At 44.9% G+C, this 13,720-nt stretch overlaps 1 protein-coding gene across 1 annotated transcript in view; it reads right to left on the bottom strand.

The window, feature by feature from the left end:
• The window catches only part of LOC147116321 (uncharacterized), a 140,274-nt gene extending 126,878 nt beyond the window's left edge, over nt 1-13,396 (bottom strand). Inside the window, exons 1-2 of the mRNA XM_085992041.1 lie at nt 13,312-13,396; nt 2,470-2,925 (exon numbers count right to left, since the gene is read on the bottom strand). Coding sequence (XP_085848167.1) covers nt 2,470-2,925; nt 13,312-13,396 — 541 coding nt within the window. The remainder of the gene's footprint in view (nt 1-2,469; nt 2,926-13,311) is intronic.
• Between the last annotated feature and the right edge of the window lie 324 nt (nt 13,397-13,720).

Raw genomic sequence — 13,720 nt, 5'->3', positions numbered from 1 at the left:
GGACTACTGCTTAAGTGTGACAGGATTGTAGTGCCCATCTCTATGCGACGAGAAATGCTTCACAGGATACATGAAGGGCACCTGGGTGTGGAAAAGTCAAAAAGGAGAGCACGTGAGGCACTCTACTGGCCAAGCATGAACTCTGACATTGACCAGATGATCAGTGAGTGTGCTACATGTCAGGAGTACCACTACAAGCAAACAAAAGAGCCCCTCATTACCACAGAGCTCCCATCACAACCTTGGGAAAAGGTAGGAACTGATATTTTTCACTACGAAGGAAAAGACTATTTGTTAGTTATTGATTATTACTCTAATTATCCTGAGATTGCTCTCCTACCCAGCACTACATCAAGAGCTGTGATAACTCACCTGAAGTCAATCTTTGCCAGGCAGGGCATCCCTCTAACTCTGGTCTCTGATAATGGCTCTCCCTATGCCAGTCATGAATTTCAGTCGTTTGCTACAGAGTATGAGTTTAAGCATGTAACCTCCAGCCCGCTCTACCCTCAAGCCAATGGAAAAGCGGAGAAGGGGGTACAGATTGTGAAAAGACTATTAAAGAAAGCAGCACACAGCAACACTGACCTATATCTGGCCATGATGTCGTACAGGGCGGCCCCGCTGGAAAGTGGCAAGTCTCCAGCTGAGCTCTTACTGGGTCGCAAAATCCGTACTCGACTTCCCAGGCATGTCACACCTGATCACAGAGATGAGGTATGGGCAGACAAGGCCCGGAAACTTCAGCGGAAACAAAAAACGCTCCATGGCCGCACAGCCACTGCACTAGTGCCTCTACAGGAGAAGGATGTAGTTCGCATTGAAGGGCCTGGGTCATGGAATCAACGAGCCACTATTCTACAACAGGTCGCCCCCAGGTCATACAGTGTCATGACAGAAAATGGCAATGTGTATCGCAGAAACAGGAGGCACCTACTGAAAACCACCAAGACCTATCAGCCACAGGAGGACAGAGAGGATGAGCTGATGATGGAAATCCGACAGAGTGACGAGGAGACGAGGGCAATGCCACAAAGTGATGAAGTACACAGGGGTGACAATGAGACAAGGGATCTGTGTGGTACAGACATGAACTTAATGGACACAACTGGGTTGGCCCAGCAAATACCCGCTCAGCTACGCAGGTCACAGTGCACCAGAAAGCCTGTCGTTAGACTCGACCTGTAGACAAGGGAAAGACTGTAAACAGCTAATGGACTTCTGGGTGTGGGTAGTGTTTATACGTACCGGCAGTTATTGCAAGTTATAGTTACACTGACAGTTTTTACATGTTGTTAATAGTAATTAATAGTAGTTACACTGACTGTTTTTATATGTTGTTAATATGTGTTCTATGTGTTATGTTATGGTGTTTACTGTTTGTCATCGTTGAGGGGGAAAGATGTACAGATAACTGTAGCTGTACTAAAGACAGCTGCTTTACGGTAGCTGTAGTAAAGACAGCTGCTTGATGGCAGTCGTATAAATAGGAAGCCATCTTGGCCATGCGGCAGTACTGCACGAGCTGGCACTGACTCAAGACTTAATAAAGAGTACTCAATGATATCTACTCGTAAGCCTCTTAATACTAAGATATAAGATAACATTACAAATACTGAGTAGTTTTTCCTGAGGAACATAATCTCGAGGTTAAAGGAACACCTATTTCAGAATCTGTGTTAGAACCATCGATGCTTTTCACTAAACAGGCCAGTAAATGAATTGTTCAGTAATATTTAATTATTATTGTTTTCATAATTAAGGTTTTGCTTTCAGTGGCCTTTGTAGCTTAAATAACATCGCCTCGACTTTCCATGTCCTCCTCCCCATTGACTGGGGCACATCTCCGAGGGGCAGGACTCTGCCCTCCATGAAGCTGTTCCCCTGACTCCAGACAACTCTCTGACCTCAGGGTCATTAGCATACTGGAGGCAGGGTCCCCGGCCTCCACCGCGGAGTCCTGCCGAAAAGAGACCATAGTTTTGATGTGGCGGTCTTCGGGAGTCTGCACAGCATTGGAATACAGGGAGCCTCCGTGCTGCTTACAAACTGATTTGATTTTTGACCCTTTCCTCCAACCGTGAGCGTTGAATGCCTGGGCCGAACTGGCAGCCTTTGTATCCGGTGTTCAAACAGCTGAAATGGTGGGAAACATGGTGGAGGCCATAATTCTCTCAATTGCACCGTCTTTATACACTGCCTTCCATATATGGGCAGGAATATTCTGGGATGATCAGATCAACCCCCCTGGGAAATGGTGGGGTGGGTGTTGGGGGGAAGGTGCACAGAGTTGGGGACAAGGAGCAGCACAACCCTTCACATATTTTGTCCCCATCTGCCGTGGATCCACCAAAACATTGGCAGGGGGAGAGGCACAGAAATCCTGGGCCTATCTTTACGTATTATAAATCTTGAAGCTTTATAAAATATAAGAGAAGTTCACAATGTGCAATTTATTATTCTACTTACCACAGGCTCCTTCAGATCCAGTAAATTCTAAATAAGAAGCATTTTCTATGTGAACAGGACTGAAGTGTGATCCATTTATGTAAAGAATATCGCTCAGCAACTGTGAATTATTACTTGAAGTGCTTTTGGTAAGAATGAAATTCTGACAACATTTCCTTTTAGTGGACATGGCAGTTGAATACGACTTAACGACATCACCACGAGTTATGAACAGTTTGCCAACGTGTCCTTTCCAAGTGATGCAGACATCTGACGAAGCATTGGGTGTAGTTGCTGCAATATCTTCCGTAGAGATCGATGGGCCGTTCTCAATGAGACGAGCTTTTATTTCTAAGCCACTTTGGTTTATGGACATTTTCAATGAACAGGGTCCAGGGCCAAGCTCAATATGGTGATGAGACTTATTAATGCTGTGGTGTAGGTACCCACAAACTGTAAATTCAGCTCCAAATACCACTGCAAATATAATCACATGATAACAATTAATCAACCTCCTGGAAACACCTTGAGAATTTCCTCAGGGGTTCTCCCGATCAACCACTGTGATTTTGGCAGAAGATTGACAAAAATCCCAGATAAATTGCGTGACCAGGATTTCCACCGTAATTATGGCAGCCAATCAGGAGCTGCCTGGCGACAGCAAATACCATAATACTTTGTTGTGTTTCAGCTATTTATGGTATTTCAGTTACAGGGAAAATCTATTTTGTGATCAACTTAACCTGCAAATCCCACTCTAAATTAACGTAAGATTATATAAAATTTAAAAATAAACATACTTTATTAATATCAAAATTGTTCAAAGAGTACTGGTACAAATCATATAACACACACGAGACCATTTAGAGGATTGAAAGTAATATTAAAATCACTGTATACTATCTAACAATTTTCATTAAAACTACCTTCAACTGGATGTCACCCTTGGATCAGTGGTAGCATTCTCACCTCTGAGGCAGAAGGGTTCAATCCCCACTCCAGAGACCTGACCACATAACATAAGTTGACACTTCATTGCAGTACTGCGGGAGTGCAGCACTCTCTGAGGTGCCATCTTTCAGAGAGAGATTAAGCTTAGACCTTGCCTGCCCTCTCAGGTGGGCGCAAAACCTCAAATGGCATGATTTGAAGAAGAGCAGGGGAGCTCTCCCCACTGGATAACATTTATCCTTCAAACAACATCACTAAAACCAGGCTATCTGGTCATTTTTGTTGGCTGTAAAGTGCTTTGGGACTTCCAGAGGTTGTAAAAGGCACCATATGGACTGAAGTTCTTTCTTTCCTTTAGGTTCAGTAACAATGAATAGTTTTCAGGCTCTACGGGGAACCTTATGAAATTGTCCTGGTGTGGAACATGTGCCCCCACCCCACAACTTTCAGTCTGTTGGAAGGGTGTGCAAGTTCCTAACGTGCTCCCAGTGGGTGCAGCTCCAAACCCTCTAAAACCACATCTAACACAGCATTACAATGATTGCCTTGCATTTAGGATATAAGAGGTGATAGAAATACGACATACTGTGAAAACTATAAACATTGAGTTTAATTAAAATCCCAATTATTAACCGATTGTGCACATCAGGACCAATTCACCAATCCCAGCTGAAATGGCACCAGGGCCAATATGCTCCCACAGGTCTTTGCACTATTGAAGTGCCCAGCTGACATTACCACATTCTGCGAGGTCACCTCTTCAATGTAATTAGAATATGTTCCCTGTGGATTTTGCAACGTGCCTGTGGAGGGGCTGACTGGAGGTCAGGTTTCAGTATTCATCACAGCTCTGTCACAGCATCTCTTAGGAACCGTCATCTATTGAGATCAAGCTCTTCAGACGAGTCGAGATTAGTGCACCTCAACCTTTAAATCCGGATTTGAGGCCAGTAGTGGTGGGCCCTGTTGTTGTGTATGTACCTTTAAGGGAAAAACTGGTCTCAGACTGCAGTACCGGCAGTGACCACCCCTGTATAAAAGGCCCTAGCAGGCTTCTGTAGTTTCAGTTTCCAGGTTGTCTCCAGTCAGTGAGGACTTGTTATAATCAACTCCTGCAGTCCGTGTCTCAATCATACACGGACATAATACTGGCGACAAGTAAGAAACGAACTTACCTGCAACTCGGCAGCACCTCAGACGGCATTATTGAAGGTCGAAGACAGAAGAAAGAAAGAAAAAAAAATAATCCAAAGAAACTCGAGAAACGGGCGTCGACCGTGGGCAACCGCTCTCCAAATCATCGAATTGAAAAGTGCAGGAGAGACTGTCGAGAGCCAGGCTTGGTTCTCCAGCCTGTGGTTTCCCAGCTAATCGGGCTGGTGGCAGGTAGTGCACTGATTCTTCCTGGGCTGCGGCAGGCTAGAGCTCGATCGGGTGGCTCTGCAACGGGGCCGGGCAGCGAGTCGGGAAGCAAAGAGAGAGAGAGAGGGTGGAGCACACAGGGCACGGCCGGTGCTTCGAAGCCGGGCAGCGTTCGGACCTAAGAAGAGGGAGGGAAGTGTCCCAGAGGATCCGCTCCACGATGGGAACGGTTAAAAATAAAAATACCGCGGAGAGCAGCGGCAGCGGCGGGAAAGCATGGGAGGCGCCATCTTAACTCGGTGGGGAAGAAGGAAAAGCGCGGGAGGCACCATTTTGATCCATCGGGGACGAAGGCAAAGCGCGGGAGGCGCCATCTTAGATTTTCAAGATGCCAAAGACTGGCGATATCACAGCCTTCGATAATGCAATAGAAGACTGGACCATGTATGTGGAAAGAGTCGAGGTATATTGTGAGGCAAACGAAATGGCCGATGAGAAAAAGGCATCGGTATTGCTAAATTTAATGGGCGCAAGAACGTACGGCCTATTGCGGGACCTGATTACTCCAGCCAAACGGAAGGCGAAGAGTTTTAACGAAATTGTTGCTATCCTAGAGGAACACCTAAATCCTACACCGCTGCTGATAGCAGAAAGATTTAACTTCCACAGGAGAAATCAGCATAAAAATGAGAGCAATGCTGATTACCTTATGGAACTACGCAAACAGTTTGGGTGGAGGTAAGGAATAATAAAGGGAAAAAAACACTAGTGGGCGTAGTCTATAGGCCTCCGAACAGTGGCAACTCTGTTGGACGGAGTATCAATCAGGAAATAGTTGAGGCTTGTAATAAGGGAACATCTATAATTATGGGGGATTTTAACTATCATATTAATTGGACAAATCAAATTGGGCAGGGCTGCCTTGAGGATGAGTTCATTGAGTGTATTAGGGATGGGTTTCTTGAGCAGTATGTAACTGAACCGACCAGGGGGCAAGCAACCTTGGATCTGGTCCTGTGTAACGAGACAGGATTAATTAAAAATGTCCTAGTAAAGGATCCCCTTGGAATGAGTGACCATAACATGGTTGAATTCCATATTCAATTAGAGGGTGAGAAGGTTGGATCTCAAACAAGCGTGCTAAGCTTGAATAAAGGAGACTATGAAGGTCTGAGAGTGGAATTGAGTAGAGTGGATTGGGAAAATAGATTAAAGGGTAAGACGATACATGATCAGTGGTGTACATTTAAGGAGTTATTTTACAACTTCCAAAATAAATATATTCCACTGAGAAGAAAAGGGTGTAAAAGAAAAGTCAGCCATCCGTGGCTAAGTAAAGAAATTAAGGATAGCATTCGACTAAAAACAAGGGCATATAAGGTAGCCAAATCTAGTGGGAGGATAGAGGATTGGGAAAACTTTAAAAGACAACAAAAAATAACAAAAAGATTGATTAAGAAAGGGAAGATAGATTATGAAAGTAAATTAGCAAAAAATATAAAAACAGATAGTAAGAGTTTTTATAGTTATATAAAAAGAAAAAGGGTGGCTAAAGTAAATGTTGGTCCATTAGAGGATCAGACTGGGAAATTAATGGTGGGAAATATGGAGATGGCAAAAACACTGAATGAATATTTTATATCAGTCTTTACAGTAGAAGACACTAAGAATATCCCAACGCTGGACAAACAGGGGGCTAAAGGGGGGGAAGAGCTAAACACGATCAAAATCACTAAAGAAGTGGTACTCGGTAAAATAATGGGACTCAAGGCGGATAAATCACCTGGACCTGATGGCTTACATCCTAGGGTCTTGAGGGAAGTGGCGGTAGGGATTGTGGATGCATTGGTAATAATTTTCCAAAACTCCCTGGACTCGGCAAAGGTCCCGGCAGACTGGAAAACTGCTAATGTAACACCCTTATTTTAAAAGGGCAGTAGACAGAAGGCTGGAAACTATAGACCGGTTAGCCTAACATCTGTGGTAGGTAAAATTTTGGAGTCCATTATTAAGGAGACAGTAACAGGACATTTGGATAATCATAATTTAATAGGACAAAGTCAGCATGGTTTTATGAAGGGGAAGTCATGTTTGACAAATTTGCTGGAGTTCTTTGAGGAAGTAACATATAGGGTGGATAAAGGGGAACCAGTGGACGTAGTGTATTTAGACTTCCAAAAGTCATTTGACAAGGTGCCACACAAAAGATTATTGCTTAAGATAAAAAATCACGGGATTGGGGGTAATATTCTGGCATGGATAGAGGATTGGATATCTAACAGAAGGCAGAGAGTTGGGATAAATGGTTCATTCTCAGACTGGCAATCAGTAACTAGTGGTGTTCCGCAGGGGTCAGTGCTGGGTCCCCAACTCTTTACAATCTATATTAACGATTTGGAGGAGGGGACCGAGTATAACATATCAAAGTTTGCAGATGATACTAAGATGGGAGGGAAAGTAGTGAGTGAGGAGGACATAAAAAACCTGCAAGGGGACATAGACAGGCTAAGTAAGTGGGCAGAGATTTGGCAGATGGAATACAATACTGGAAAGTGTGAGGTTATGCACTTTGGCAGGAAAAATCGTAGAGCAAGTTATTATCTTAATGGCAAGAAACTGGAAAGTACTGAAGTACAAAGGGATCTGGGGGTCCTGGTGCACGAAACTCAAAAGGTTAGTATGCAGGTGCAGCAAGTGATTAAGAAGGCCAATGGAATGTTGGCTTTCATTGCTAGGGGGATAGAATATAAAAATAGGGAGGTATTGCTTCAGTTGTACAAGGTATTGGTGAGACCGCACCTGGAATACTGCGTACAGTTTTGGTGTCCATACTTAAGAAAGGACATACTTGCTCTCGAGTCAGTACAAAGAAGGTTCACTCGGTTAATCCCGGGGATGATGGGATGGACATACGAGGAGAGGTTGAGTAGATTGGGACTCTACTCATTGGAGTTCAGAAGAATGAGAGGCGATCTTATTGAAACATATAAGATTGTGAAGGGGTTGGATCGGGTGGATGCGGGGAAGATGTTCCCGATGATGGGTGAAACTAGAACTAGGGGGCATAGTCTTAGAATAAGGGGCTGCTCTTTCAAAACTGAGATGAGGAGGAACTACTTCACTCAGAGAGTGGTAGGTCCATGGAATATGCTGCCCCAAAAAGCTGTAGAAGCTACATCATTACATAAATTTAAAACAGAAATAGACAGTTTCCTAGAAGTAAAGGGAATTAAGGGTTACGGGGAGCGGGCAGGAATTTGGACATGAGTCTAGGTTCGGATCGGTCATGGCCTTGTGGGTAGCGGAGCGGGCCCAGGGGCCGTGTAGCCTGATCCTGCTCCTATTTCGTGTGTCTAATTATGTTAGATTCAGGAGATGGTTCTGTGATAGTGGATTGGCGGTTAGGATCAGATCAGCCATGATGTTATTGAATGGCGGAGCAGGCTCGAGGGGCCGATTGGCCTACTTCTGCTCCTATTTCTTATGTTCTTATGTTCTTATGTAAGCTATCAAAGCACTGCCAGTTCAGAGCAGGACTGGCAGATACCTTACGGGACAAATTTGTCTGTGGACTCCTGAGTGAAGGAACCCAGAAGAGGCTACTCTCAGAGAAAGAGCTGATGCTAGATAAGGCTTTCAGCGTGACAGTATCGTACGAAGCAGCAGCAAAGGGAGCTGCAGAAATACAACAAAAGCCACAGGAATACGGCACCCACGAAATGACCTGGGGATTTGCAAAATATTATCGCTGCGGCAGAACAAACCATGACCAGAAGGACTGCTGGTCCAAGGACAAAATATGCAGGCAATGCGGAAAGATGGGACACATTGCACGAGTTTGCACGTCTGGGAAGAAGAGCAACAACAACAAGAAGGCTACTAAGGAACCGTACAGGAAAGTACAAAAGATGACGGACAGTAGTTCCGAAGAGCAGATGAGCGATAGTGAATCTGGGAAGAAGAGACTAAGCTGTCTCAAACTTCACAACGTAATTGCAAAAGAGGATCACCAAACCATTTGGGTCACCCTCACAATAGCAGGGTCCCAAGTCAAAATGGAATTGGATACAGGATCAGCTCTAACCGTCATGAATCGATGAGACTACGAGCGACTATTCTCACACATACCCTTGAGAGAGACATCCATTGCCTTGAGGACGTATACTGGGCAAAAAGTATACCCCAGAGGAAAAATAAGGGTGCCTGTCGAATACAACGGCAAGAAAATACGGAAATTTTATCTCTACATTCTGCAAGATGGTGGACCACCGTTATTGCGACGTGAATGGATCAGAAAGATAAGTTTAGACTGGCACTCCATTCAGGCACTGACAGTGGCTGGTAAAAAGGATGACGACGTCACTCCTGGACGATTGTCAACAATCTTAGCTGATGCCAAAGAGGTATTTCAAAAAGAACTGGGCACTCTTAAAGGCGTAACCGCCTCGATAAAACTAGAGGAGAATGCAATTCCCAAGTTTTTCAAAGCAAGACCGGTACCATATGCAATTCGCCCAGCCGTCGAGGCAGAGCTGGAGAATCTGGAGAATGCAGGCATGTTATCTAAGGTAGACTGGAGCGAGTGGGCGACACCCATCGTTCCTGTCATGAAGAAAACGTTAAACAATAAGTCTGAGAAGCCAAGGAAGGTTTGCATCTGTGGGGACTTCAAGGTGACGGTGAACCCAGTCCTTCACACAGTACAATATCCTCATCCAAGGATAGAAGATATCTTCGCCTCACAATCTGGAGGGAAGCGTTTTACAAAAATTGACCTAGCACAAGCATATTTGCAGATGGAGGTTGAAGAATCCTCTTGGAAGTATCTCACGATAAACACTCACAAAGGTCTTCACCAGTATAATCGACTGGTATTCGGAGGAGCATCAGCTCCGGCGATATGGAAAAGAGCGATGGAACAAGTCCTGCAAGCGATTCCGGGGACTCAGTGTTACTTGGACGACATCCTAGTGACAGGTGAAGATGACAGTGAACACCATGCCAACCTAGAGCAGGTGCTCACTAGACTACGTGAACATGGGCTACGAGCCAATCGCCCCAAGTGCAAGTTTTTTAAGAAACAGATATCGTATTGTGGCCACGTGATTGATGAAGAGAGGTTGCATAAGTCCCCTGACAAAATTGGAGCGGTAGTTAAGGCTCCAGCGCCTGAAAATGTGTTGCAACTGAGGTCATTCCTCGGATTGGTGAATTACTACCATAAGTTTTTGCCGAATTTGTCCACAATTCTGCATCCACTGAATGCCCTACTACGAACGGGAGTAGCATGGAAATGGAGCGATGAATGTAAGCGGGCCTTTCAGAAGAGTAAGGACCAAATCACTTCAAGAGAAGTATTGGCTCACTACAACCCATCACTACCAATAAGACTGGCGTGTGATGTGTCTCCCTACGGCATTGGGGCGGTACTGTCACATAAATTCCTTGATGGTTCAGACAGGCAGATAGCTTTTGCGTCACGCTCGTTAACTTCAGCCGAGCGTAACTGCACCCAGATTGACAGAGAGGCCCTCAGCCTGGTGTGGGGGGTGAAGAAGTTCAATCACTACCTGCACGGTCAGAAATTTACTCTACTAACTGATCATCAACCTCTCGTCTCCATTTTCAACCCTCAGAAGGGCGTACCGATAATGACGGCACAACGGCTGCAGAGGTGGTCCCTTTTCCTAGGGGCACACCAATATGACATCGAGTACAAAGGAACTAAACAGCATGGGAATGCTGATGGATTGTCGCGCCTACCTTTGCCGACGGTGGAAGAAGTACTGGCAGTGGATCCAGTGGAGTTATTCCACTCGACTATAGTCGAATGTCTCCCTGTGACGAATGCAAACATAGAAAAGGAAACACGAAATGAGCCGACACTCTCCTGGGTCTATGATTTAACGGTGAAGGGATGGCCAGCACATGGCGAACCACTGCTGCCAGCATTCTCGCCGAGAAGAGAACAGCTGTCAGTGTGCAGAGGAACCTTGATGTGTTGATCCAGAGTAGTAATTCCACCCAAATTGAAGGATAGAGTGCTCAATGAGCTTCATGAGGGTCATCTGGGAGGGGTAAAAATGAAGAACTTAGCCAGAGCGTTTGTGTGGTGGCCGGGAATCGATAGAGAAATCGAAGAGATGACCAAGAGCTGTACAGGATGCCAGAAGGTCCAAAACGCCCCACCACAAGCCCCTCTACATCCATGGGAGTGGCCCTCATTCCATGGCAAAGGGTGCACATTGATTTTGCTGGTCCCTTTATGGACTCGATGTTTTTAATTGCGGTGGATGCACATTAAAAGTGGCCAGAGGTAATAAAAATGTCCTCAACCACCACAGAAAAAACTATCACAGTCTTACGAACCATATTCGCCAGGAATGGGCTGCCTGAACAGATTTGCTCTGACAATGGACCACAGTTTGTGTCTGAAGAGTTCCGGAGGTTCTTAAAGAACAATGGTGTTAAGCATTACACATCCGCCCCATATCATCCAGCCACTAATGGATTGGCCGAGAGGTTTGTTCAAACATTCAAGAAGGCTATCAAGGCAATGTGTAATGAAGATATACCCCTACAACACAAGGTGGATAACTTCTTGTTTGCCTACAGGAATGCGACACATGCGGTTACCAACCAAACTCCAGCCATGATGTTCTTCAATCGAAGGCTACAATGCCGCTTGGATTTGGTTAAGCCAAACGTCAGAAGAGATGTGGAGAACAGGCAGTTTCAGAATATGAATGAAAGGCCGACCAGGAGTTTTAAGATAGGTCAACCAGTTTTGGCCCGGGACTACCGCACAGAGAAATGGCAGCCAGGAACGATCTGTACACGGCAAGGACCTCTAATGTATACCGTGGACGTTGGAGAGAGCATTGTAAGACGCCATGCTGACCAGATTCTGGAGTCACTGGAAAACTTCAACTCCACACCACGATCTGATACACCTGGCGATGAAACCGAAGTACCAATTGCATCTAGCGCAGAATCGGTGATATTGGAAGCAGATGAACCAAACAACGACATTGATCCCGACTCAACCTTGCTAGAAGAACCTGATATCCCAAAGAGGCGTTATCCAGACAGAATCAGGAAGCCTCCTCAAAGACTGAACTTATAATTGCTTAACTTCAACCAATGTATCTAGGAACCGTAATTGTAATTGTAATTAGTTATTATTTAGTTGTTAAATGAATGTTATGGACTGTTTATCTAAAAGGGGAGGAATTGTTGTGTATGTACCTTTAAGGGAATAACTGGTCTCAGACTGCAGTACCGGCAGTGACCACCCCTGTATAAAAGGCCCTAGTAGGCTTCTGTAGTTTCAGTTTCCAGGTTGTCTCCATTCAGTAAAGACTTGTTATAATCAACTCCTGCAGTCCGTGTCTCAATTATACACGGACATAATACCTGTCAATAAATTGGAGGCTCTGGGAACCAGGAGCCAATGCAAGTCAGTGAGAACAGGGGTGTTGGGGAAAAGCAGGATTGGTCCAGGATGGGATTCCAGTAGCAGGGTTTTGGAGGAGCTGAAGTCTATAAAGGGTGGAGGATGGGAAGCTTTCCAGTACTCGAGTCTGGAGGTGACAAAGGTATGGCTGAGAGTTTCAGCAGCAGATGGCCTGAGGTAGAAGCGCAGGTGGGTGACGTTACAGAGGTGAAGTAGGCAGTCTTTGTGATGGAGACGATATGGATTCAGAAGCTCAGCTCGGAGTTAAACAGAACACCAAGGTTGTGAACAATCTGCTTCAGCTTCAGTCAGTGGGCAATGCGGGGCATGGAGCCAGTGACGAGGGTAAGAAGCTCGTGGCAGGGGCCAAAGTTGAAGGCTTTGATCTTCCCAACATTTAAATGGAGGAAGTTGCAGCTCATCCGAGACATGATGCTGGACAAGCGGTCTGGCCACGCAGAGACGGTGGAGGGGTCCAGAGGGCAAAACAGCAGTGTCACTTTCATATGTTACTTTGAACTGAGCTTGATTGAGATCCTAACCTCAAAGGCAAAAGTGTGTTTAGAAAGTGCGCAATTCTCCATTCTCCTGCCTTGTCTGTTCACTTTCTCAGTCTGAGCCTGTCAGAAGGAAGAAACTCAACAGCAAAAGCTTCTGTTACACGATTCTCACAAAGGGGGACTTTATGAAACTAGAAGACGTTGCTGCTGTACAGCTGATTGGACTGTTTGCTCTTACTGGAGGAAATCTCCGGTTTGAGAAGTTAAATGAACCTTTGTGAGCTGTTTCTAGATCTTTTATTCAGGTATTGTTCTGTAGCATTTGCCCGATATCTTTGCTTCTGTAATTGTCTTAATTAGTTATTTTACCTGATATAAAAATAACTGTGTTATTTTTTGCCTTTCCTTTTGACAGTCGAACGTGGGAAATCTGCACAAATTCCATTGCACCATGCTATTATTAAATAGTGTCCTTGTTCATCCTGGGATACACAACCTAAGATGTATCCCATCGGATCACCAGCCGGGTTCAACCATTAAAAGTGAAATGGTATTTGAAGATGCAAACAAAGGAAGTGCTGAAAAACGAATTACCTTTTCCAGTGTGAAACCAGAAGAAAGATAAAAGAAGACATCGACAGGTCATCAGTCTGTGAAAGGAACTTGCTTTGGGAGGCATCTTCCACTGGATTCCTCCTATGGAAAATCAACATTTTGAATATGAGAGCACTGAGTGAATACTGCTTAAATGTTGGTTATATCTCAAATGTGGAAAATTAACATTTATTTAATAATTAATTCTCATTGGAGCACCAACACCCAGGGTGTGGTTCACACTTGTGATCATCGAGATCAGCGAATTGCTTGGGGGAATTATGGAGATTTTGGTGGAGAGAAAAGGTCAGATGGAGAGTTGTCCTCAGGCTGCTCGGACACAGCTGTGAGTGGCCAGGTCAAACAGCACTGATAGGAACATAGGAACAGGAGTAGGCCACTTAGCCCC

Source organism: Somniosus microcephalus, chromosome 6, assembly GCF_052327205.1.
Source record: "Somniosus microcephalus isolate GS21.2 chromosome 6, FLI_Smic_1.0, whole genome shotgun sequence".
In the NCBI taxonomy this organism is placed as follows: Eukaryota; Metazoa; Chordata; class Chondrichthyes; order Squaliformes; family Somniosidae; genus Somniosus; species Somniosus microcephalus.
Note: the sequence above shows the minus strand (reverse complement) of the source record. Positions and strands in the feature narration are given on the sequence as shown.